Below are 19,783 nucleotides of genomic sequence, written 5' to 3'. Positions count from 1 at the left end.
TACTCACGCCCTGCCCTCTCCTCAGGTAGAAGAAAGTTACACCTGTTCTGACCAAATACTGCACTGATTTTCACCTTGGGATCTGCCTAAAAGTAGTTCATGATGCAGTATCCTGGATTTCAAAAAGAAAGACCAAAGTATATTTCCAGTTGGTATAAAACTTTGGCTTAACCCAGGGGTGACTGGTGTCTCCCCTAAAAAGTGGGATTCTGTAAGCTATTGCTAAGTCATTTCCAATAGGGACGCGGGTGGCGCTATGGGTTAAACCACAGAGTCTTGGGCTTGCCGATTGGAAGGTCAGTGGTTCGAGTCCCCGCGACGGGGTGAGCTCCCATTTTTCGGTCCCTGCTCCTGCCAACCTAGCAGTTCGAAAGCACGGCAAAGTGCAAGTAGATAAATAGGTACCGCTCCAGCGGGAAGGTAAACAGTGTTTCCGTGTGCTGCTCTGGTTCGCCAGAAGCGGCTTAGTCATGCTGGCCACATGACCCGGAAGCCAATAAAGCGAGATGAGCACCGCAACCCCAGAGTCGGCCACGACTGGACCTAATGGTGAGGGGTCCCTTTACCTTTACCCTTACCTTTAAGTCATTTCCACCCATCCATGACACAAGCCATTTGTCCCACACCCCTCCCATCAGACATTATAGTTGAATTGTGTTTTGGAGGTTCCTGTCATGCAGATTAACTCCATGTGGTGAGGTGACAGACTTTTGCATAGACTGTTGCATCCCCTTTTTTATCTGGTATTGTTATTGCCAGTGCTGCTGCAATTATATGACTAGTCTCCTGTTCTGAGAGTTGATCTTGGTTGTTCATAAAGTTACTTTTTGTGTGCAGGCTGATTTTTATTATCCCTTTGGAGTTTTGCTTAACATTTTAAACTTGGATATAAATATTTGAAATAAATAATGTAGGATTATGATGTATATACACTGACATATGGCTAAATGTATGGGAGTCTTGTGGTTAAGAGACCAGTGGCGCAATCCTATACATTCAGAAGTTAGCCCCATTGACTTCAGTGGGGCTTACCTCCAGGAAACTGGGCACAGGATTGTGGCCAATATGTCAGATCAGGAAGGCCTCAGTTCAAACCTCACCTCTGATGTGAATGCATGTTTTGGCCTTAGGGAAGCCAATCTCAGCTCAAGATCTGTAAAATGGAAGTAATATTACTAACTTGGGTGGCGCTGTGGATTAAACCACAGAGCCTAGGACTTGCCGATCAGAAAGTCAGAGGTTTGAATCCCCGCGATGGGGTGAGCTCCCATTGTCCCAGCTCCTGCCAACCTAGCAGTTTGAAAGCACATCAAAGTGCAAGTAGATAAATAGGTACCGCTCCAGCAGGAAGGTAAGCGGCCTTTCCGTGCGCTGCTCTGGTTCACCAGAAGCGGCTTAGTCATGCTGGCCACATGACCTGGAAGCTGTACGGCTGCTCCCTCGACCAATAAAGCGAGATGAGTGCCGCAACCCCAGAGTCGGCCACGACTGGACCTAATGGTCAGGCGTCCCTTTACCTTTATTACTAACTTATCTTTCATAGTTATTATAAGGATAACAAGTTGTGTGTGTGTGTTTCTATCTAATATGTGATCATTCTGAACATTCAAAAGTGCTGTAGAAATGCTAAATATGATTAATAAAAACACTAATCATGGGTGTGCTGGGAAGTCCTGATTGCTGTAAGGTTTGGAAAAATATTCTCTTGCCTCTCAAGATACTGTGCCTACTCATGCAGCCTTGATGTTAATGAGGTTGGCCATATCGCTCAGTACTAATTAGGTCAAGCCCTGTGTGATAGTGTCCCATTCACAACAGAAAGGGAACGCCTCATTCAACTGTAAAATGAATTAAGAACAAAGACTAAAGCTGATTGGTCAGAAGCATCCATGTTGACCATGAATAGGAGGCTGTAAATTTTTGAGATAAATTTCCAGGAGTAAGAAGCTTGAAGTATTAAAATCTTGCTTTTGGCGTGGATATTGGCTTATCTTAAATTAAAATCAGATTCTTATTTCATGTAGTGTTTGGAATGAGTTTCGTTCTTTAGAATCTTAGTCTAGTTACTGGATCTAGAGCTACTTTTCCATTCACTTCAGTATTCTAGCCAAACCTATGGAGATTTTCAATAAATATTTACCCATAGGTTAAGGTAAAGGTACCCCTGACATTTAAGTCCAGTCGCGAACAACTCTAGGGTTGCGGCGCTCATCTCGCTTTACTGGCTGAGAGAGCCTACGTTTGTCTGCTTGGCTATTGCAAAACATGGAGAGACACTATCTCACCAGTCCTAACAGTTGGGATGAATATGGATATTTTACAGTTAGGGAATTAATGTTGAATGAGAGGGACTTACCTTAGGACAGGGATGGCCAATGTGGTGCCCTCCAGGTGTTCTCTGGCTCCCAGCCAGCCCTAGCCAGCTTGACCATCATTCAGGAATAATGGGAGTTGGCTATGATGGATATTCCAATAACATTTTAAGGGCATCACAGCAGCTATCCCTGCCTTAGAATATATCCAAGGTTAATTTTACATCACTTGTACTTGGAAACATCTCCCTCAGGAGCCTTGACAGAGCTCAACACCTGTAGTAGCTGTTAAAAGGAAAGAGACATTCTTACCTATACAGATGTTTTTAAAAGAAAATGTGATTTTTCTGACCTTGTTGTCCACCCTAGGTTTGACATGATTGGTTGTGGTTTTACTTGTTTCACATTACTGTAATTCTTTCGACGTTTGGTGGTTTGAGCTGATATAAGATCGTTAGGGAATATATTTCAATTAAATAAATACGAGCAAAGTTAAACGCTCGTAAATTTCACTGCATTTCAGTGGACAAGATCTAAGAACAGCCTTAATTCTGTTTAAATCCGTCAAACTCAAAATGTGCTTCCCTTTCACTGGTTGTGCCTTTAAGAACTAGCCTCCCAGTATATCTGTGGCTAGTTTGGGATTTTATCTCGGATCTCCCAGGTCAAAGTTCAGCTGTTTTTCCACTGGACTTTTGCTGGTTCTTTTTCTGTTGTTGCAACTAGTTGGTTTGTACTCTGCCGGCTTGACATCACATATGACAGCTGCTGTCAATAATAGGCAGGTTAATGGACCTTTGATAACGGAACTGGCTTTTTCTTCCCTTTGTGGCTTGTGAACTTCTGAATTGTGGGACATAATATTTTCCTGTTCTGCTAAGCCAATTTATTTTGCACAGCAGTGATGCTAGCCTTTGTGAACGGCCTGCACCTTTTGTACATTTCTTTCTTGGCTGTCATGTTATTTCACCCCCCCCCCCCAGCAGTCATTCCCGACACTGTTGGATTAGTACAGCCATTACAGACAATGGCGCCACAGTAGTAAAGATCCAGATTTCAGCCACTCTACTTATTCCCACTTACGCTGCATGCCCCATTTTTGCTGCAGGCTCTCAGGCACACATTTTCTGTAATGTGCGAGTCCAGTCCTTTTTTTCTGGGGACACGCAGCGGTATGCATGCTCCTAAACATTTTGTGATTCTAACGTGAGAAGAAACTAAAAATTTTATTTTTTTTAGTTTCTTCTCTAGCACGGTGAATCATCAGTTCTGTTGCTACCCCCGATGGCAGCCTCATTTCCTGTCACGGTGTTTCCTGAGTCTCAGACAGAAGCGAGCATTTAATGTGTGAAGTAGGAGTTGCAATCTAGCACAGTGATTGGTCAGTTTTGTTGTTACCACCTCTGATGGTGGCTTCCTTCCCTATCCTGGTGTTTCCCGAGTCTCAGACGGAAGTGAGCATTTAATGTGTGAAACAGTGTGGAATGTGGATGTGTGGTGTTTACTGATGAAAGTTTGGCCTCATTGAGGGGCAGTATTTCAATATGAGTAGGAAAATTACTATTTTTCATCATCATGAGGTAATGCATGTTCTTTGTGCTTTTGTACTTTGTACTCTTGTATTTATTTTCCCTGATTTGAACTATAAAATGGTGGTTTTCTTGAGTCAAAAGGAGAGTACCCAGAAATTTTTTTTTAGAAAAAAAGCACTGTGTGAGTTCCATATTTTGGAGCCTGCTGTAGTCTTTCAGTCATCCTCATGCTTCTCTGTCATGGCCCGGTCAGGATATGCCCTCACGTTCCACCCTGAAGCATTCCCAGGCACATCCCTGTGGGATAACTCATGACATCACATGTGTGTTATGGGGTTTACATGATGTGATGCCCACTTCCCCACCTCACAAACTGAGACAAGCTTTGCATAATTTGACCTCACGTTGTGTTCATACATTTAAACCTTGTTGATTAATTTACTATGACGTAGTTTATTTTGGTGTTATTTAAGGCGTGGCATGTAAACAGCACTAGTCACAAATAATTAGATTTGAGGGATTTTTTAATTAGCTTGATTTGACTGGGTTGTTTCATTTAGTTTAATGTTGTGTCATGTGTCATGTACTTTAGGTCTGCAATTTACAGGAAAGAGTTAATATATGTAGGGAGTGGAAATAACTAATTGCTGATTAAGTTCAAATAGTGAGCTATAAATAGATAGGTAACTGTGGTGACCCTACTTGGAATATGAAGTTGACAGCCGCAAAAAAATGAATTTGAATGCTTATGCTAATTTTAGGTGATTTGAAATGCAAGAATTGTTTTATAGAGATTGTGACGACTGCTGGAGGACTTTTCAGAATGAATAGTGAATATTTTTTATTGCAACACATTTTATTGAAATCAAAAGTTTTCTCTACATATTTAGGCATCTGGATCTTTGAATGGGACAATAACCTAAAATTCTTTCAGTGTTTTGATATATTTTCAGCTCATATTTAATCTTTTAGGTCTGTGGCTTGACAAGTTATCCACAGTTACCCACACTGGGGATGCTCAAGATAATGATTCTACAAATGTTATATTCCATATTGTTGCAGAGTGTCCCCCAAACCTCAGGTGTAGATAGCGTGTGAGGAGCTACAGTGGATGGCGGGAGGACCAGTGAAATACAATGTGCCATTCTGTGTGAGCGAATGCGCTTTCCATCCATGATGACCTGTCATTGTATTTAACCCAAAGTGTATTTACTACATGAGCAAATTTACTGCAATACTGTATTTTTTGCTCTATAAGACGCACCAGACCATAAGATGTACCGTATTTTTTGCTCTATAAGACTCACTTTTTCCCTCCTAAAAAGTAAGGGGAAATGTGTGTGCGTCTTATGGAGTGAATGCAGGCTGTGCAGCTATCCCAGAAGCCAGAACAGCAAGAGGGATTGCTGCTTTCACTGCGCAGCGATCCCTCTTGCTGTTCTGGCTTCTGAGATTCAGAATATTTTTTTTCTTGTTTTCCTCCTCCAAAAACTAGGTGTGTCTTGTGGTCTGGTGCATCTTATAGAGCAAAAAATACGGTGCCTAGTTTTTGGAAGAGGAAAACAAGAAAAAAAATATTCTGAATCCCATAAGCCAGGACAGCAAGCAGGATCTCTGCGCAGTGATCCCGCTTGCTGCCCTGGCTTCTGGGATAGCCACGCTCAGCCTCTCCCGGGCAAGGAGAACCTTCATCCCCTGCCCAGGAGAGGCTGCACACAGCTACGGCTCCCCCAAGAGCCGCTCTCCCTTCTTCGGGAAAAGCCCACAAGAGCCCCGCGGAGTGTGTGTGTGGCTCTTGGGGACTTTTCCCACCTGCCTCCCACCTGCATTCGCTCCATAAGACGCACACACATCCCCCCTTACTTTTTAGGAGGGAAAAAGTGTGTCTTATGGAGCAAAAAATACGGTAAATCCACTGGAAGGCAAGGCTCCTGAGCCTTCTCTTTGTTGAGTCGAAAAAGAAATTCCAGCAGGTGTAACTTCCTCACCTCTGTATGAGAAGTTGAATCTGTCAGAATTCCTTCGTTTGAATAAACCTTGTAGGGGTTTCATGAGACAGCCGTGCTAATAACCTCAAGTGCCAGCAATACTTGCTCTGTCTCTCATCTAGTGGCAAATTATAGCTAAAATAGGTTTGAACCAGTAGCACATGCAGCTTTTGAAGAAATATTCGCTGCTCTTTTCTTTAACAACAAGCTTAACTTGACCTTTCATATCTTAAAAAAAACAAAATAAAATCCTGGTTGTATGTAGTTGATTGTATGTAAGTCACTCAGGGAGTCTTTTTTGACTGAAGAGCAGGGTATTTTATTCATTCATTCATTCATTACATTTATATGCCCCTTGATATTAAAAAACAAACAAACTCTTACAAAACATGAAATAGTAAAATTAAGGAAAAAATACAACCTTGCTTTAAAACATACAAAAGTTAAAATACTAATACATGTTAACATTTAGATGCTCTAAATAAATAATTAAATAAAACAATTGTCCATCCAAGCCAGGTAGTGCAGAAGGAAACTTGAAAGTGCCATGGGAAGAGGAGAAAATATGAGCTTGAGGCACCATCACGGTGGTGGCCAAACCGTGCTTTGCCTGTAACTCAGTTGAGTTGTCACTGAAATGAAAGGGTTGAGATAAGACCCAGGTAAACCAAACAGGAAACAATTACAGTAATCCAATGAGGTAAAGTTGAGGGTATGAATTAAAGAATGAAGCAAATCAAAAGAACAGAAATGGACAGCTTTGCTTGGAGCATCAAGCAGCGTGACTAAACCAGAGGCTCAGACTCCACTATGAATCATCTCTGAGAAGCTGAGGGAAGATAATTGGCTTTTTATTTAGAATATTTGACATTGGTGTGTCGCAAGTACCAGAGGAATGCTGAACTGAAACAATTTATCTAAGCTGCTTATGGAACTTGGAGCCAATCTAGATGTTATGGCAGCAAAGCTGTGTATAAGAGTCAGGTTCTACCTGGCCCTACCATTAGGCAGAATGAGGCAGCAGCCTCAGGCAGTAGATGCTGGACGTGGGTGGGCAGCAGCAGCAGTGCTGCCTGCTGCTGTCAGGTATGGTGGAAGACGCTGTCCTTGTCACCAGTGCTGAAATAAGATTCAGTTACCAGACCAGTTGACTTCAGTACATAGAACAGGCAAGGGAACATCTCAGGTAGCAAAATGTCTTAGGCAAGCCCTGTGGGTTACTGACAAATTCATATAAATCTGGAGACTCATATAAAGGTGGAGCTCAACCGAACATGCCCATCTTCTTTCCTCTCTCCCACCTCTTGGGGGCCCAGATGTAAGGAAGGACAGAGAACAATGCTTGCTAGTAAAAGGACAATGTCAGTGCTTAAACACACCTAAAATTCCAGACCCTCCAATTTCTGCCTAACATCCCCAGAGTGAGAGGGAAAGTATCCCAGCTCTGAGACCAATGGGAGGTGAAATCCCACCCTCCCTCCAAAAGCAATAGGCTGACAGAAGAAGAAAATAATGGAGAAATATTCTCTCCACCAATAGAGCTTTGGATTGGGTGGTTCCTCCTTCTTGGAATCTCTCTTCCCTGCCTCCTGGTGGGATTCCTCTGCTCAAAGGCCTGGGAAAACATTCAGGTGGACTGGTGTCCTCTCTGGAAGCATGGCTCAGGGGGCAAGGAGTTGCTTTTACACCCCTTGTCTATTTGAACCATCACCTCTAAGGCTGTGACTAATCTTTCAACTCCAGATGATTCATGAGCATGTGGTTTGTTCATCTTCCCATGTGACATATGCCATAAGTCGCTTGCTTCACCTATCCTGATTTGTTTTATTGTCCCAGTGCCTCACTCTGTCCTCTGGGTATATCTGGAGCATTGCTGACATGACTCCATGGAAAACTATCGTGCAGATAATGCAGATGTATTCAGCTGTTTGTGCTGGTGCAGACCTGCAGATTGGTTTTTTAAGTCAGACGCTTGCCTCGGTATAAATTCTGGGATCTGCAACATGCTGCAGGCCAGTTGTATGTCAGATGCATACCAATGTGCACCCTGCCCAGCAAATGGGCAGAGTCACTTGTATGCTTACTGTGTCGGTCATCTCAGAAGCATTCTTGATGCTAGGTCATTCCCTCACTTGCTGTATTGGATTTGTGGTTTTTGACAGGGGTGTGGATGTGTGTAAGGTGTCGGTGGGGGAACTTAAATAAATTGAGATGCCCTTCTGTCAGGAGTCCAGGTTCCCAGCTTGATAACATGCTTTGTTGTTGTTTAGTCGTTTAGTCGTGTCCGACTCTTCGTGACCCCATGGACCAGAGCACGCCAGGCAAGCCTATCTTCCACTGCCTCCCGCAGTTTGGTCAAACTCATGCTGCTAGCTTCGAGAACACTGTCCAACAATCTCATCCTCTGTCGTCTCCGTCTCGTGCTTTCCGTCTTTCCCAACATCAGGGTCTTTTCCAGGGACTCTTCTCTTCTCATGAGGTGGCCAAAGTATTGGAGCCTCAGCTTCAGGGTCTGTCCTTCCAGTGAGCACTTAGGGCTGATTTCCTTAAGAATGGATAGGTTTGATCTTCTTGCAGTCTATGGGACTCTCAAGAGTCTCCTCCAACACCATAATTCAAAAGCATCAATTCTTCGGCAATCAGCCTTCTTTATGGTCCAGCTCTCACTTCCATACATTACTACCGGGAAAACCATAGCTTTAACTATACGGACCTTTGTTGGCAAGGTGATGTCTCTGCTTTTTAAGATGCTGTCTAGGTTTGTCATTGCTTTTCTCCCAAGAAGCAGGCGTCTTTTAATTTCGTGGCTGCTGTCACCATCTGCAGTGATCATGGAGCCCAAGAAAATATAATCTCTCACTGCCTCCATTTCTTCCCCTTCTATTTGCCAGGAGGTGATGGGACCAGTGGCCATGATCTTCATTTTTTTGATGTTGAGCTTCAGACCATATTTTGTGCTCTCCTCTTTCACCCTCATTAAAAGGTTCTTTAATTCCTCCTCACTTTCTGCCATCAAGGTTGTGTCATCTGCATGCTAAGCATAGGTAATTAAAAAGGAGGATTTATTGCAAAAACAAACAGATAGCTCTGGACAGCTCTAGCCAAGCCGCCAGCATTATCATTCAAGATGACTCTTCTGAAGACTCCTACCAGTGTCGACAGAAGACACTGAACTTCCGACCCTTTCGTCTCTTATTTTGCTTCCTGTCTAGCAGCCCTGCTATTCACTGCTGCCTTGGACTTATTGTGTCAGCTACAGCCTCTTCCTGTTCTGATAAACTGTCTCTGTGGCTGTTCGCGCCTTTTTGAGCTTCCTGAGAGCTTTGGCTGTGTTGCAGCCCGCTCTCAGTTGTTCCTGGGTGCTCTGCCCAACCAGCGTCGACTCCAAACCTTTCTGTTCCTGACTGTATTCAGCAGCTGGATACAAAGTTACACTTGGAGCTGGCTCATTCCTGACACCTTCTATGCCACATTATAGTTTTGGGAAATCCTTTGGGTTTCTTCTTCAATAATATTCCATGCCTCTAATGTCTGCAAACCCTAATTTTCATCCCCTCACAAAAGAATCTGATCGCCCAGCAAAAGGATAGTTTAGCAGAGCCAGTATAGACTGTGCTGTCTGCATGACCCAGGGTGAGGTGTCCCAGCCAAGTCCTACCATGGACCCCCATCAGGCCTACACTTCTTTAAACAACTGCTTTCAAGCATGTTATTGGAGGAGAGGGGTTCTAATGCAAATGTGCTCTCCATGACAGGGGCAGGAGACCTTTATTTGAGTCCAGGGTCATGTTCCCTTATGGGGGCACCTTCTGGGAGCTGTGTGGCAGTGACTGGTAGGCCCAGTGGCAAAAGAGAGTAAAGCAATGGATGTGACTCTTCCTTTATGCAGTAGGCTACAGTGCAGCCATCTCCTGCCAACCTAGCAGTTCGAAAGCACGTCAAAGTGCAAGTAGATAAATAGGTACCACTCTGGCGGGAAGGTAAATGGCGTTTCCGTGTGCTGCTCTGGTTCGCCAGAAGTGGCTTAGTCATGCTGGCCACATGACCCAGAAGCTGTACGCCAGCTCCCTCGGCCAATAAAGCGAGATGAGCGCTGCAACCCCAGAGTCAGCTACGACTGGACCTAATGGTCAGGGGTCCCTTTACCTTTACCTACAGTGCAGCCATGCAAAAATGAGACACATCACACATCTCGACCCTGCATCCCGGCAAGCAAGAGGCTGGACACACTCCAGCCAAGCAAAAACACCCAAGGGTGTGGAACAGGACTGCCAAGAGGCATGGCCTGTGGAGAGGAACAGGCCTAGGGAGACTCTCAAGGGCACCCCTGCTCTATAATTCTGATTTCCTGTAATCTCTGCTATGAATCTTCCATCCAGTGTCACGTTATTCTTGCCTATAGTGACATTCAGAAAGCTTTCCAATGGTTTGACAGAGCCTCTGTTGTCTTGAAGCAATGCGTTGGCATCCTTTTGTACTCAGAACGCTGTTGGCTTTCACTATCTGTAAACTTTGTGTGAATCATTCTGCAAGGCGTAACCATTAGTTAAAGCAATTTCACTTGAAATTGTTCCAAAAGAAAAAGATGTTTCTCTGTGCCCCCTAGCTGATGTTTAGGCATGAGTCAGAGAAGGGCTTTGTGATTACTTTTAGTCATGGTCTCATGTATCAGTAAATAAAACTGCCTGCCTCGCTGATTCCAATCAGGGATCATTGTGTAGTTGTTGCGCCACACCAGATAATTTGTCCATCGCGTGTGGCATGGCAATTCTGGACAAGTTTGCTTAGGAATAATAAAAAGACTAGACTTTTTAAAAGACTGCGCTTCACATATCCAATAGTGAAGATGGGTAGCAATGCCTCACACAACCCACCTGAAGGGAGCCACCTCAGTCTGTCATCTCAAAGATAATAAGGTGAAACAAGGTTAGCTCCCCTAGTTTCTCAGCTTTGGTGCCATCACAGAGAGGGCCTTGTTGCACATTGCTTGGCTGCCCGCTTTTATATACGCTCTATACAGCTAACTGTGCCCCCAAATACCCCAGTAATAAGATCATTAAGTTTGCAGATGATACAACGGTGGTTGGTTTAATCACGGCTGGAGAGGGGGAGGCGGCCTATAGGAAGGAAGTTGAGCAGTTGGGGGAGTGGTGCAGCAAAAACAACTTACTCTTACAGGGTTGTAAAGACTGCAGAGAGAATAACTGGGTGCACTCTTCCCACCTTAGATCAAATCTATGCTGCCAGGTGCCATAAGAAAGCGGCAGTGATAGCGCAGGATAGTACGCGCCCCAGAAATGATCTCTTTCAGCTTCTGCCTTCTGGAAGAAGGTATAGGGTTATAAAGGCCAGGACTAGCCGCCTGAGAAACAGTTTCTACACAAATGCAATTCTGGTTCTAAACGCAGCATAAGGGGTCTCTATAGTATAGTGTATTTTTTAGTATAGTGTATTCTATAGTATAGTATAGTGTATTTTAAAATGGGGTTTCAGATTTTTTAGGGGTTTTTATAGTATAGTATAGTGTATTTTAAAATGGGGTTTCAGAGTTTTTAGGGGTTTTTGAATGTTTTATGTAGTTTTTCAATTTCATTGTTCTGTATGGGACAATGACAATAAAGATATCGTATATCGTATATCGTTCATGCAATAAAACCGCTAACACCTTTACAAAGCTAAGCAGGGTCCAGTACGGTTTCAAATTGGATGGGTGACCACGTGTTGAGATTCCTGTGTTGCAGAGGGTTGGACTGGCTGTCCCTTGGCTTCCCTTCCAACTCTACAATTCTATGACTCTAGAAAATCTAATTGTAATGAAAGCTGCCCTGTATCTTCAGGAGAATCCAAGGATGCTGTGTGGTAATACCAGGCATCAGTGTTACCCATTTTCCCAAACAACATACAACTGCAGGAGTGATGGCTCTGTTCTCAGTCAAGCTCACAACCCAAAGCACCTCCTTGGTTTTATCTGGATTAAGTTTCTGTTGCTCAGTCTGGCATAACTGTCTAGCTCTGGGAAACCTTTCATCTGCAAAAGATTTGCACTGTGGTTTTGATCCATATGCTTCTCTGCTGTATTTTTAGATTTCTTCCAAAAATAATGTCGACCTCTCTTCCCCGCCTTCCCCTCAGAAAAGCTGCTGTTAGAAAACTTGCAAGCCTGGCCTTATTCTTGACTGGCTGACAAGGTGCTGAAAGAGAGTACAGCCAAGTGTGGCATAACATCACGATCCTTTTGCAAGAGGCAAGCGCTTAAGGAAGTATTGTTCAGCAGATGACACAGACTGAAATGCCAGCTTGCTGCCAAGAGCGAAAGGTTAAGAATAATGCTAATAAATTTAAAAGTCAGCTTTCAGAAAGCCACTTTTCATGATTCAGATTTAAAACATGCATCGTGTTGCGCATATATATATATATATATATATATATATATGATCCACGTGCGCTGTCAATGTTTTTGGGGCACTTTAGAATAATTGAATGGGCCATGATTTCAACTGAGCATCTCTTGCAAATTAATGTTAGATTTATGTTTGCCCTTTCCTCTGCAAGGCAATTTATGGTAATCAAATTTGACAACAGAAGCATAATAAAAAAATAACTCAGTTGCTTCTTGGGCATGATTGTCCATGTCTTTGCCTTTGCCAAGCCTAAGTGAATGAAATTAATTCAGGAGCACAATCTATAGCAGGCGAGGAAAAGATGGCACCTCCCCCTTTCCCAATTATGTTTATTTATCACAATCCTTTATATCCCACCTTTCGAGGCAGAAATTCTGGCAAAGCAGCTTATAAGTTACACCGAAATTCATTTTAAGAATCACAACAAGTGATTGCAATATATGAAATATTATCAAGACTGTCCTGGCAGGGCAGCTGATAGTTGAAGGTTCAACGGGGAGAGGGTGTGATCTAGCTGGAAGAAACTCTCAGATCTGCCTTCCCTGTGTCCTTTGCAATAGGAATGCCATTGTAAGGGCATGGAAGTGGTCACTGAATACCCTTGCAAAATGTGAATGACTAGCTGTGGACACACCATACTTTTGAAGCACATTATTTCCCCCCAAAGAATCCTCACAGAGCTACAATTCCCAGCACTATTAACAAACTATATGTAATGGTTGTGAGGGGGTTACTTGTGCGTAAATTGCCTTCAGATTAGTTAGATTGCTTGCTCAATCATGTTTAGGGTTGGAGCTCACCCTCCGTGAACTGTTAGTCACTTGCAGAATCCGTCAGTGGGCGTTTCTTGAATCTCTTCCAGCATAAAAGCTGTTTGACCCCAAGTCTCCTCCTATGTTCCCTGCGCGGAACGCGTCTGCGCAAGTAAGGGGAAGGCAGGGGCGTGCCAGCGCTCTCTCCGCTAGTTTCGGTTGAAGGGTCTTGGAGCCCTGACACCGATTCCTCTATCTCCCTCTCCTCTCTATTGGTGTCACACTGAATTCCTTCCCCCTTGCTGGTTCCCTCTCCGGCATCGCTCTGGAGTCCTGCCTCCGCTTCTCGCTCTGATGTCAGTTCCCTGACACTATAGTTCCCAGGATTCTTTTTTAAAATGTATGGTGTGTTTGCGGCCTGATATTAGTTCAGATGGAGCACAGTCTCCAACTTCCCAAGATTGTGTGACAGGGACTTTTTAGTAGTGACTCCCCATATGTGGCACTCCCTGTTCCATGATACTATGCATCTTTCATTATGTATTTATCTGAATACTGTACATTTAAAGGGTGAGGGAATCCCATGCTTTAGCTGAAAAGGCTCCCAGAGCAGCTTTTGAAGTTCAGCACTATGAAGAAGAGGAGGAGTTTGGATTTGATATCCGGCTTTATCACTACCCGAAGGAGTCTCAAAGTGGCTCACATTCTCCTTTCCCTTCTTCCCCCACAACAAACACTCTGTGAGGTGAGTGAGGCTGAGAGACTTCAGAGTTGTGTGACTAGCCCAAGGTCACCCAGCAGCTGCATGTGGAAGAGCAGGGACGCGAACCCAGTTCCGCAGATTACGAATCTACCGCTCTTAACCACTACAACACAATGTCCTCAGGCATGTACAATCTAAAAGACACAACCAAAAAGTATGGGGGGAGGGGAGAAGTTGTGGCCCCAGTTTCTTAAAGCGACAGTTCTTATAACAACCAGCTGGGAGGGGGGTCAGTTCAGGTAGCCTGATGGAATGGTGGCTGCACAGTGATGCCTGGATAGCTCAGTTGGTTACAGTGTGGTGCTCATAGTGCCAAGGTTGCAGGTCCAATCCCCGTATGGGACAGCTGCATCTTCCTGCATTTCAAGGGGCTGGACTTAGATGATGCTCAGGATCCCTTCCAACTCTATGGTTCTATGACTGGGGAACATCTTCTCTCCCTCTGCTTTGCAGCCTCATGTTAGGTGACATTTGAGAAGAAGCAAAAGCAGCAACTGGTCTCCTAGCAGAGGTGTTTGAATAACTCTTCCTTGCCTTCTTTGCCACTGCTCCAACATTCTTAGAAAACTTTTCTCTGAAGCTTAAGAATGGTAAAAATAGGAGTGTGTAGGCATGGCAGTAGCCACGCTGGTTCTTTGACTGTTTCTGTGTCCCTCGTGACCCTTTCTGGGAAGGCGGCTGTAGCAAGAAATAGGTTTAACTGCTATGAGTAAGTTAATTGTAGCAAACCTTTGTAGAAAGGAGATATTTTTAGCCTTGCAGGCTACTATTTTTATTTCTCTTGTTTACGCATTGGTCTCTTTCCTGTTTGGTTTTAAGCCATTAAACTAGGTTTATTTGTGTTATTGTGTGAGAAATCAATGGGGCACAAATCCCCTGAAAGTCAAAAGTTTGAAAACCATTTGTGCAGGTTAGAGTATAGGTCTTAACAACAGTTTGTGTTCCATGTGAGCGGATTTTCAATGGTGTACACATTTAGATGTGTTTCAGCCTGTCATTGCATCCTAGCAGAAATGTGCTAGGAGTCATTGAGCAGCTTTGCTCAGTGCAGTTTTCATGCATCTTGGTTTTTTTTATTTTTATTTTTTATGACTAATCGTGCTTTTAGCAGAAGGATGCATGCAGTTCAGATGTTTCCTGAGGATGAAATAAAATGAATGAACAAACAAACTATTAATGTAGCTGAGGTTTGCTTTTTCTTTCACTCCTAGTGCTGGAGTACTCATACCCCTAAACATTTTGTGAATCTAAGTTTGGCCTCATTGAGGGGCAGTATTTCAATATGAGTAGGAAAATGAGAGTACACCTAAACATTTATTTATTTTTTAGAAAAAAAGCACTGAGTATTGCGGATGTCTTTCTTTTTCTTTTTTTAAAAGTGTGCCTTAAACGAAAGAGCGAGTTTGACTCGCTCAAATGCCCGTTGTGGTTTCCTCCCACTAAGAATAGGAGACAGAAATACTGTAATCATCGGTCCCAAAAAATGTGCAGTCAGATTGCTTGTAAAAGCCCTAATTTAGAACTCCTTTCAAGCTCCTTTCAAGCCGTTGGCAGTGAATGAAACTCAGGGTGTGTGGCGAAAGCAGGGCATGCGATATTTACCAGCCTTCTTGCTTGCTTGTTGGCAGAGAGCTGAAAAAATGCTGCTAAGCTGTTGAATGAGAAACGCCATGTTGGAACAAAATCATGAGAACAATAGATGTGATACTCTCTGCATAGAATTCATTAAGCATAGATGTGTCAACTGCATCCATCTGCTTGTTCCCTTTAGGTGTATCAGCCCAGCTGACCAGCAGTCGTCTCCGTCGGAATACATCTGTGGGAACTCCTTTCTGGATGGCTCCTGAGGTTAGATGAAATTTTATTAACTCCTACTATGGGGTAGTGTCTGTATGTGCTTCTCTCTCTTTTTAATCTATCACTTTCTAAATCCTTTGCTATACCCACCCCAAGTTTCTAGCTCTCTCTGTTCTGACATTATTCCATCTTGGGGGGGGGTTGCATTTGATCTGTGTTAAGACTATTAAAACAGACTGCTGCCAAGTTCATGTTTTGGCATTATTCATTTGGGTCCACTAAAATAAATCCCTGGCAGTGAAGTTAACTTCGTTCATGTTTAAATTGGTGTTGATAGGTTTATCGCAGAAATCTATATAATCCTGTCAGGTTTTATACATAATAAGTATTGACCACATATTTAAAACACATGAATTCCCCACCCCAAGAATCCTAGAAGTTTTGGTTGACCTCTCACAGAGCTACAGATCCAAGCACCCTTAACAAACTACAGTTCCCATGTTTCTTTGGGGGAAGTAATGAACATTAAATGTATGGTGTGTGCCTGCAGCCTTATTAATATGTTCAGTTGCCTCTTCAGCTCACTCGAAGCATGACATCTTCTCTGCGTAAATTTCCTCAAGGAAAATTTAATAAGACCTGGAAAACCAAATGTATTCTTTCCCTCTCCCAATATTCAGCCACCAAACCAAATGTTTAACGGAGTATCCCAGGGGATTTCAGAGAAGGGCAATGTGTGATGAAATGTATAGTCAAAAGAGACAACAAACCAACACTCTATTCATTTCTCTTGCTCATTCTTTGCTGGGGCTGAGACTTGGGGTGGGAATGCAGAGGTTTGTTAGTTTCTGCTATCCAGCTGGTACTTGGGTCACTGAAGGGTTGAAATAATAATGGTTTTCATGAAATTGGGCTCCTTTATGGATCACCATGGAATGTCAACAAAAGGACTGCCGCTCTGGGGACGTCTACACAACATGACCTACCAACAAAAGACTGTAAGAGCAGGCCAAAGCTCTATCTAGTCCTGCATCTCTTTCTCACAGGGCCTAAGCAGATGCCTGTGGGAAATTTGCAAGGAGAATCTGAACACAACATCACTCTCCCCAGTTGTGATTCCCAGCAGCTAGCATTCAGAGGTATACTTCCTCTGATGGTAGAGGGAGAACAGTCTCTGGGCTAATAGCTATTGGCAGCCAGTGGTACCAGGTTGCCCCCAAGATTGAGGGGGCTCAGCACACGTCACATGCACATGTGACATCACATGTATGCATTAAAGGGCTGGCTCCCTTTAAAACAAATATTGAGGGAGCTGAGGTGTCCTTGACCACCCACCCCCCGAGCTGGTGTGGCTGTTGATATCTTCCATAAATCTGCACAATCCTCTTTTAAAGCTAAACCAATCCTCCCCTAGCCATGTCCCATGGTCTGCCATGTGCTTGACCACCACACTCCCTCTGCAGTGCCAGGCAAGTAAATACAGAACTTCTTTGAACTTTGGTGTATTTCATTTAGAGAATCTGAAGTTGTTTAGGCCTAGTGTAGAATGAGGACCCAGAAACCTGCCCAGGCAGAGGTAACTTTTATGGAATAAGCCCGGTTGCGCCTCATCCTTCAAACGTGATGAAGAGGCCATTTTGCCACTCTTAAGCTTAAGAGGTCACTGCCTTGCTAAGACCTCCTCAGTTATTTGTTATAGCTGTAGTTCAAGACAGTAGTTATTTTTAGACCCAGTATCAAGGACTTCACCTGGTCCTGGATTTTACTAATCCATCCTAGAAGGAAGTAATATTCAATTCCCCTTTTAAAGGGGAGGCTGAGCTAGTTGCTGAGGCAGAGATTTTGTTGCCACGGCGACAGCTGCGGAAACATGGATGAGCACTTCCCTCCACCCTCTGAATATCATTGCCATACAAGAGTCACGGTTTGAGGTGCTTCGGCCTCACAACTGTCGTTCTCTGGCAGGCAGTGTGGAAGGCCAAAAAGCAGCTTAAATACTTGCCTCCTCAGAATACATCCACTTCACAGGGCAAAAAGCCTGTAATTATGGCCTGTTCTCATAGCTCCACTGAAAAGGCTTAGGAACGTGTTTCAGATGCAAGCAAGATGGTTGTGAAATGCCTGTCTGGCAGCACCTCCGGTTCAGATGCTGTTATTTAATTTTATATCTTAACAGGTAATTGCATGTGAGCAGCAGCTGGATAGTTCCTATGATGCCAGATGTGATGCCTGGTCACTTGGGATCACCGCTATAGAGTTAGGCGATGGAGATCCACCACTGGCTGATTTGCATCCTATGAGAGCTCTGTTCAAAATACCAAGGTACCATCTTATTTCACGTATCTTTCATTGGGCAGGCTACTTGACCACAGTGGGGTGGAGGGGGAGGGATAACAGTTCTGTAAAATGTATTCAGTGATTTCATCCACGCAATGGCAGTCTCTTATGGTAGCGTTGTCTACTTCTTCCCTCAATTTTAATTGGAGGGGGAAAACTGAGCTCAGTGGGTCCTGCATGGAACTTTCTAGCCAAGAGATGTTAGACTCTAGAACTTAATCTGTTTTGGGAAGGCATGAATAAATGCTTATTTTGGCAGCAAGTAGATATATGTGTAAATATAGTGCTGGGTGCCAATTTAACCATTTAAACTAGCAGCAGTCAATGTGGTAGGACCAACATGGCTAGTCAGGGATGATGGGAGTTGAAGAGCAGAGACAGGCCCATGTGGTGATGCCAAACATGTACCTGTTTCTTAGATGTTAAAGAATTCTTCATGGGCCATGCAATTGACCAATAGGTGGATTATGATCCTAATGGAATTAGAAGTAACCTGACAATATTTATGTGTACCCCCATTAATGAGAGGTTTCACAGAGTCCCTGTATGTACCCTGAGTTGGTTTCCTAGGAATGAACGTCACTGGAGTCTTACGACATTTTTGTGATTTTATTTACACATATATTCATATGTGAGCATAAGATCGAAGATTCACAGCATCAACTTTCCAACAGATTCCACTTCCCCATTAAGCTTCTCTGTGCCCCCACCCTGTGCTATAACACTGGATACTCACAGCCTCTCTGTGTCTCTTTCAGACCCAGTTCCATGACTGCAAGTCTGTTGTTCTCTCTCAAACACATATAGACACTATGATAGCATCACTTCAGCCAGGGGAGGATGATAGAAAACGCATGGACTCTTTTGTTCACCTTCCAGAATTGTCTCCAACCATTTAGTTTCTGTGGCAACACTCTGGCCCTGGCTTACATAACAAAGAAGACACTTAACACCGACCCATTTCCTTAACAAAATTAACTTGTTCAACCATTTCAGCCTCTTGTCATTGGCTGGAGTGAACTCCAAGAGGATATTTAATCCAACTGAATTTCATGACTGTGTTAGCAAACCAAAGAATTGTAAAGCCTACTGCTTTTAGGACTGCAGGGGAGTTGCCATGACACATAAATAATGATGAATAGGTCATTGTTGTTGTTGTTTAGTCGTGTCCGACTCTTCGTGACCCCATGGACCAGAGAACGCCAGGCACTCCTGTCCTCCACTGCCCCCCGCAGCTTGGTCAGACTCATGCTGGTAACCTCGAAAACACTATCCAACCATCTCGTCCTCTGTCGCCCCCTTCTCCTTGTGCCCTCCATCTTTCCCAACATCAGGGTCTTCTCCAGGGAGTCTTCTCTTCTCATGAGGTGGCCAAAGTACTGGAGCCTCAGCTTCACAATCTGTCCTTCCAGTGAGGAATAGGTCAAATAAATCAAGAACTGCAGTAATTTTATAGCATTCAAACAAAATAATACAACTAATGAATAGGTCATTAGTTGTATTATTTTGTTTGAATGCTATAAAATTACTGCAGTTCTTGATTTATTTGATAGAGATTTTAAATCCCCCTTTTCCAAAGACTTATAACATTAAGACAATCAGTGGTGCATTATACTTTTCTAAACAATTCTCCTTTTAAGCTAGAGGAAATCTGTGTATTTTTTAATGACTCTTCCAGAAATCCATTACTCAGCTTGACTTCTCTCACTCTATTTGGTTGAAAATTTATTCGAGCTTATTGTAATTCTACATGTAAACCTATTTTAATGTCATCTTCCACAGAAATCCGCCTCCTACATTGCGGCAGCCAGAGATATGGTCATCTGAATTCAATGACTTTATCAGCAAGTGAGTGACAATGGAGCCATTTAAAAATAAATCAATGCATAAAGGAGCACCAT

General features: G+C 43.4%; 1 protein-coding gene across 1 annotated transcript in view; it reads left to right on the top strand.

Annotated features, from left to right (window-relative positions):
• Positions 1-19,783, top strand: part of MYO3A (myosin IIIA) — a 108,440-nt gene that overhangs the window by 24,192 nt on the left and 64,465 nt on the right. The window contains exons 6-8 of the mRNA XM_079948122.1: positions 15,520-15,596; positions 17,722-17,867; positions 19,665-19,730. Coding sequence (XP_079804248.1) covers positions 15,520-15,596; positions 17,722-17,867; positions 19,665-19,730 — 289 coding nt within the window. The remainder of the gene's footprint in view (positions 1-15,519; positions 15,597-17,721; positions 17,868-19,664; positions 19,731-19,783) is intronic.

The sequence above is a fragment of the Podarcis cretensis genome, assembly GCF_951804945.1.
Source record: "Podarcis cretensis genome assembly, chromosome: 12".
Lineage (NCBI taxonomy): Eukaryota > Metazoa > Chordata > Lepidosauria > Squamata > Lacertidae > Podarcis > Podarcis cretensis.
This window is presented reverse-complemented; position numbering and strand designations above follow the sequence as displayed.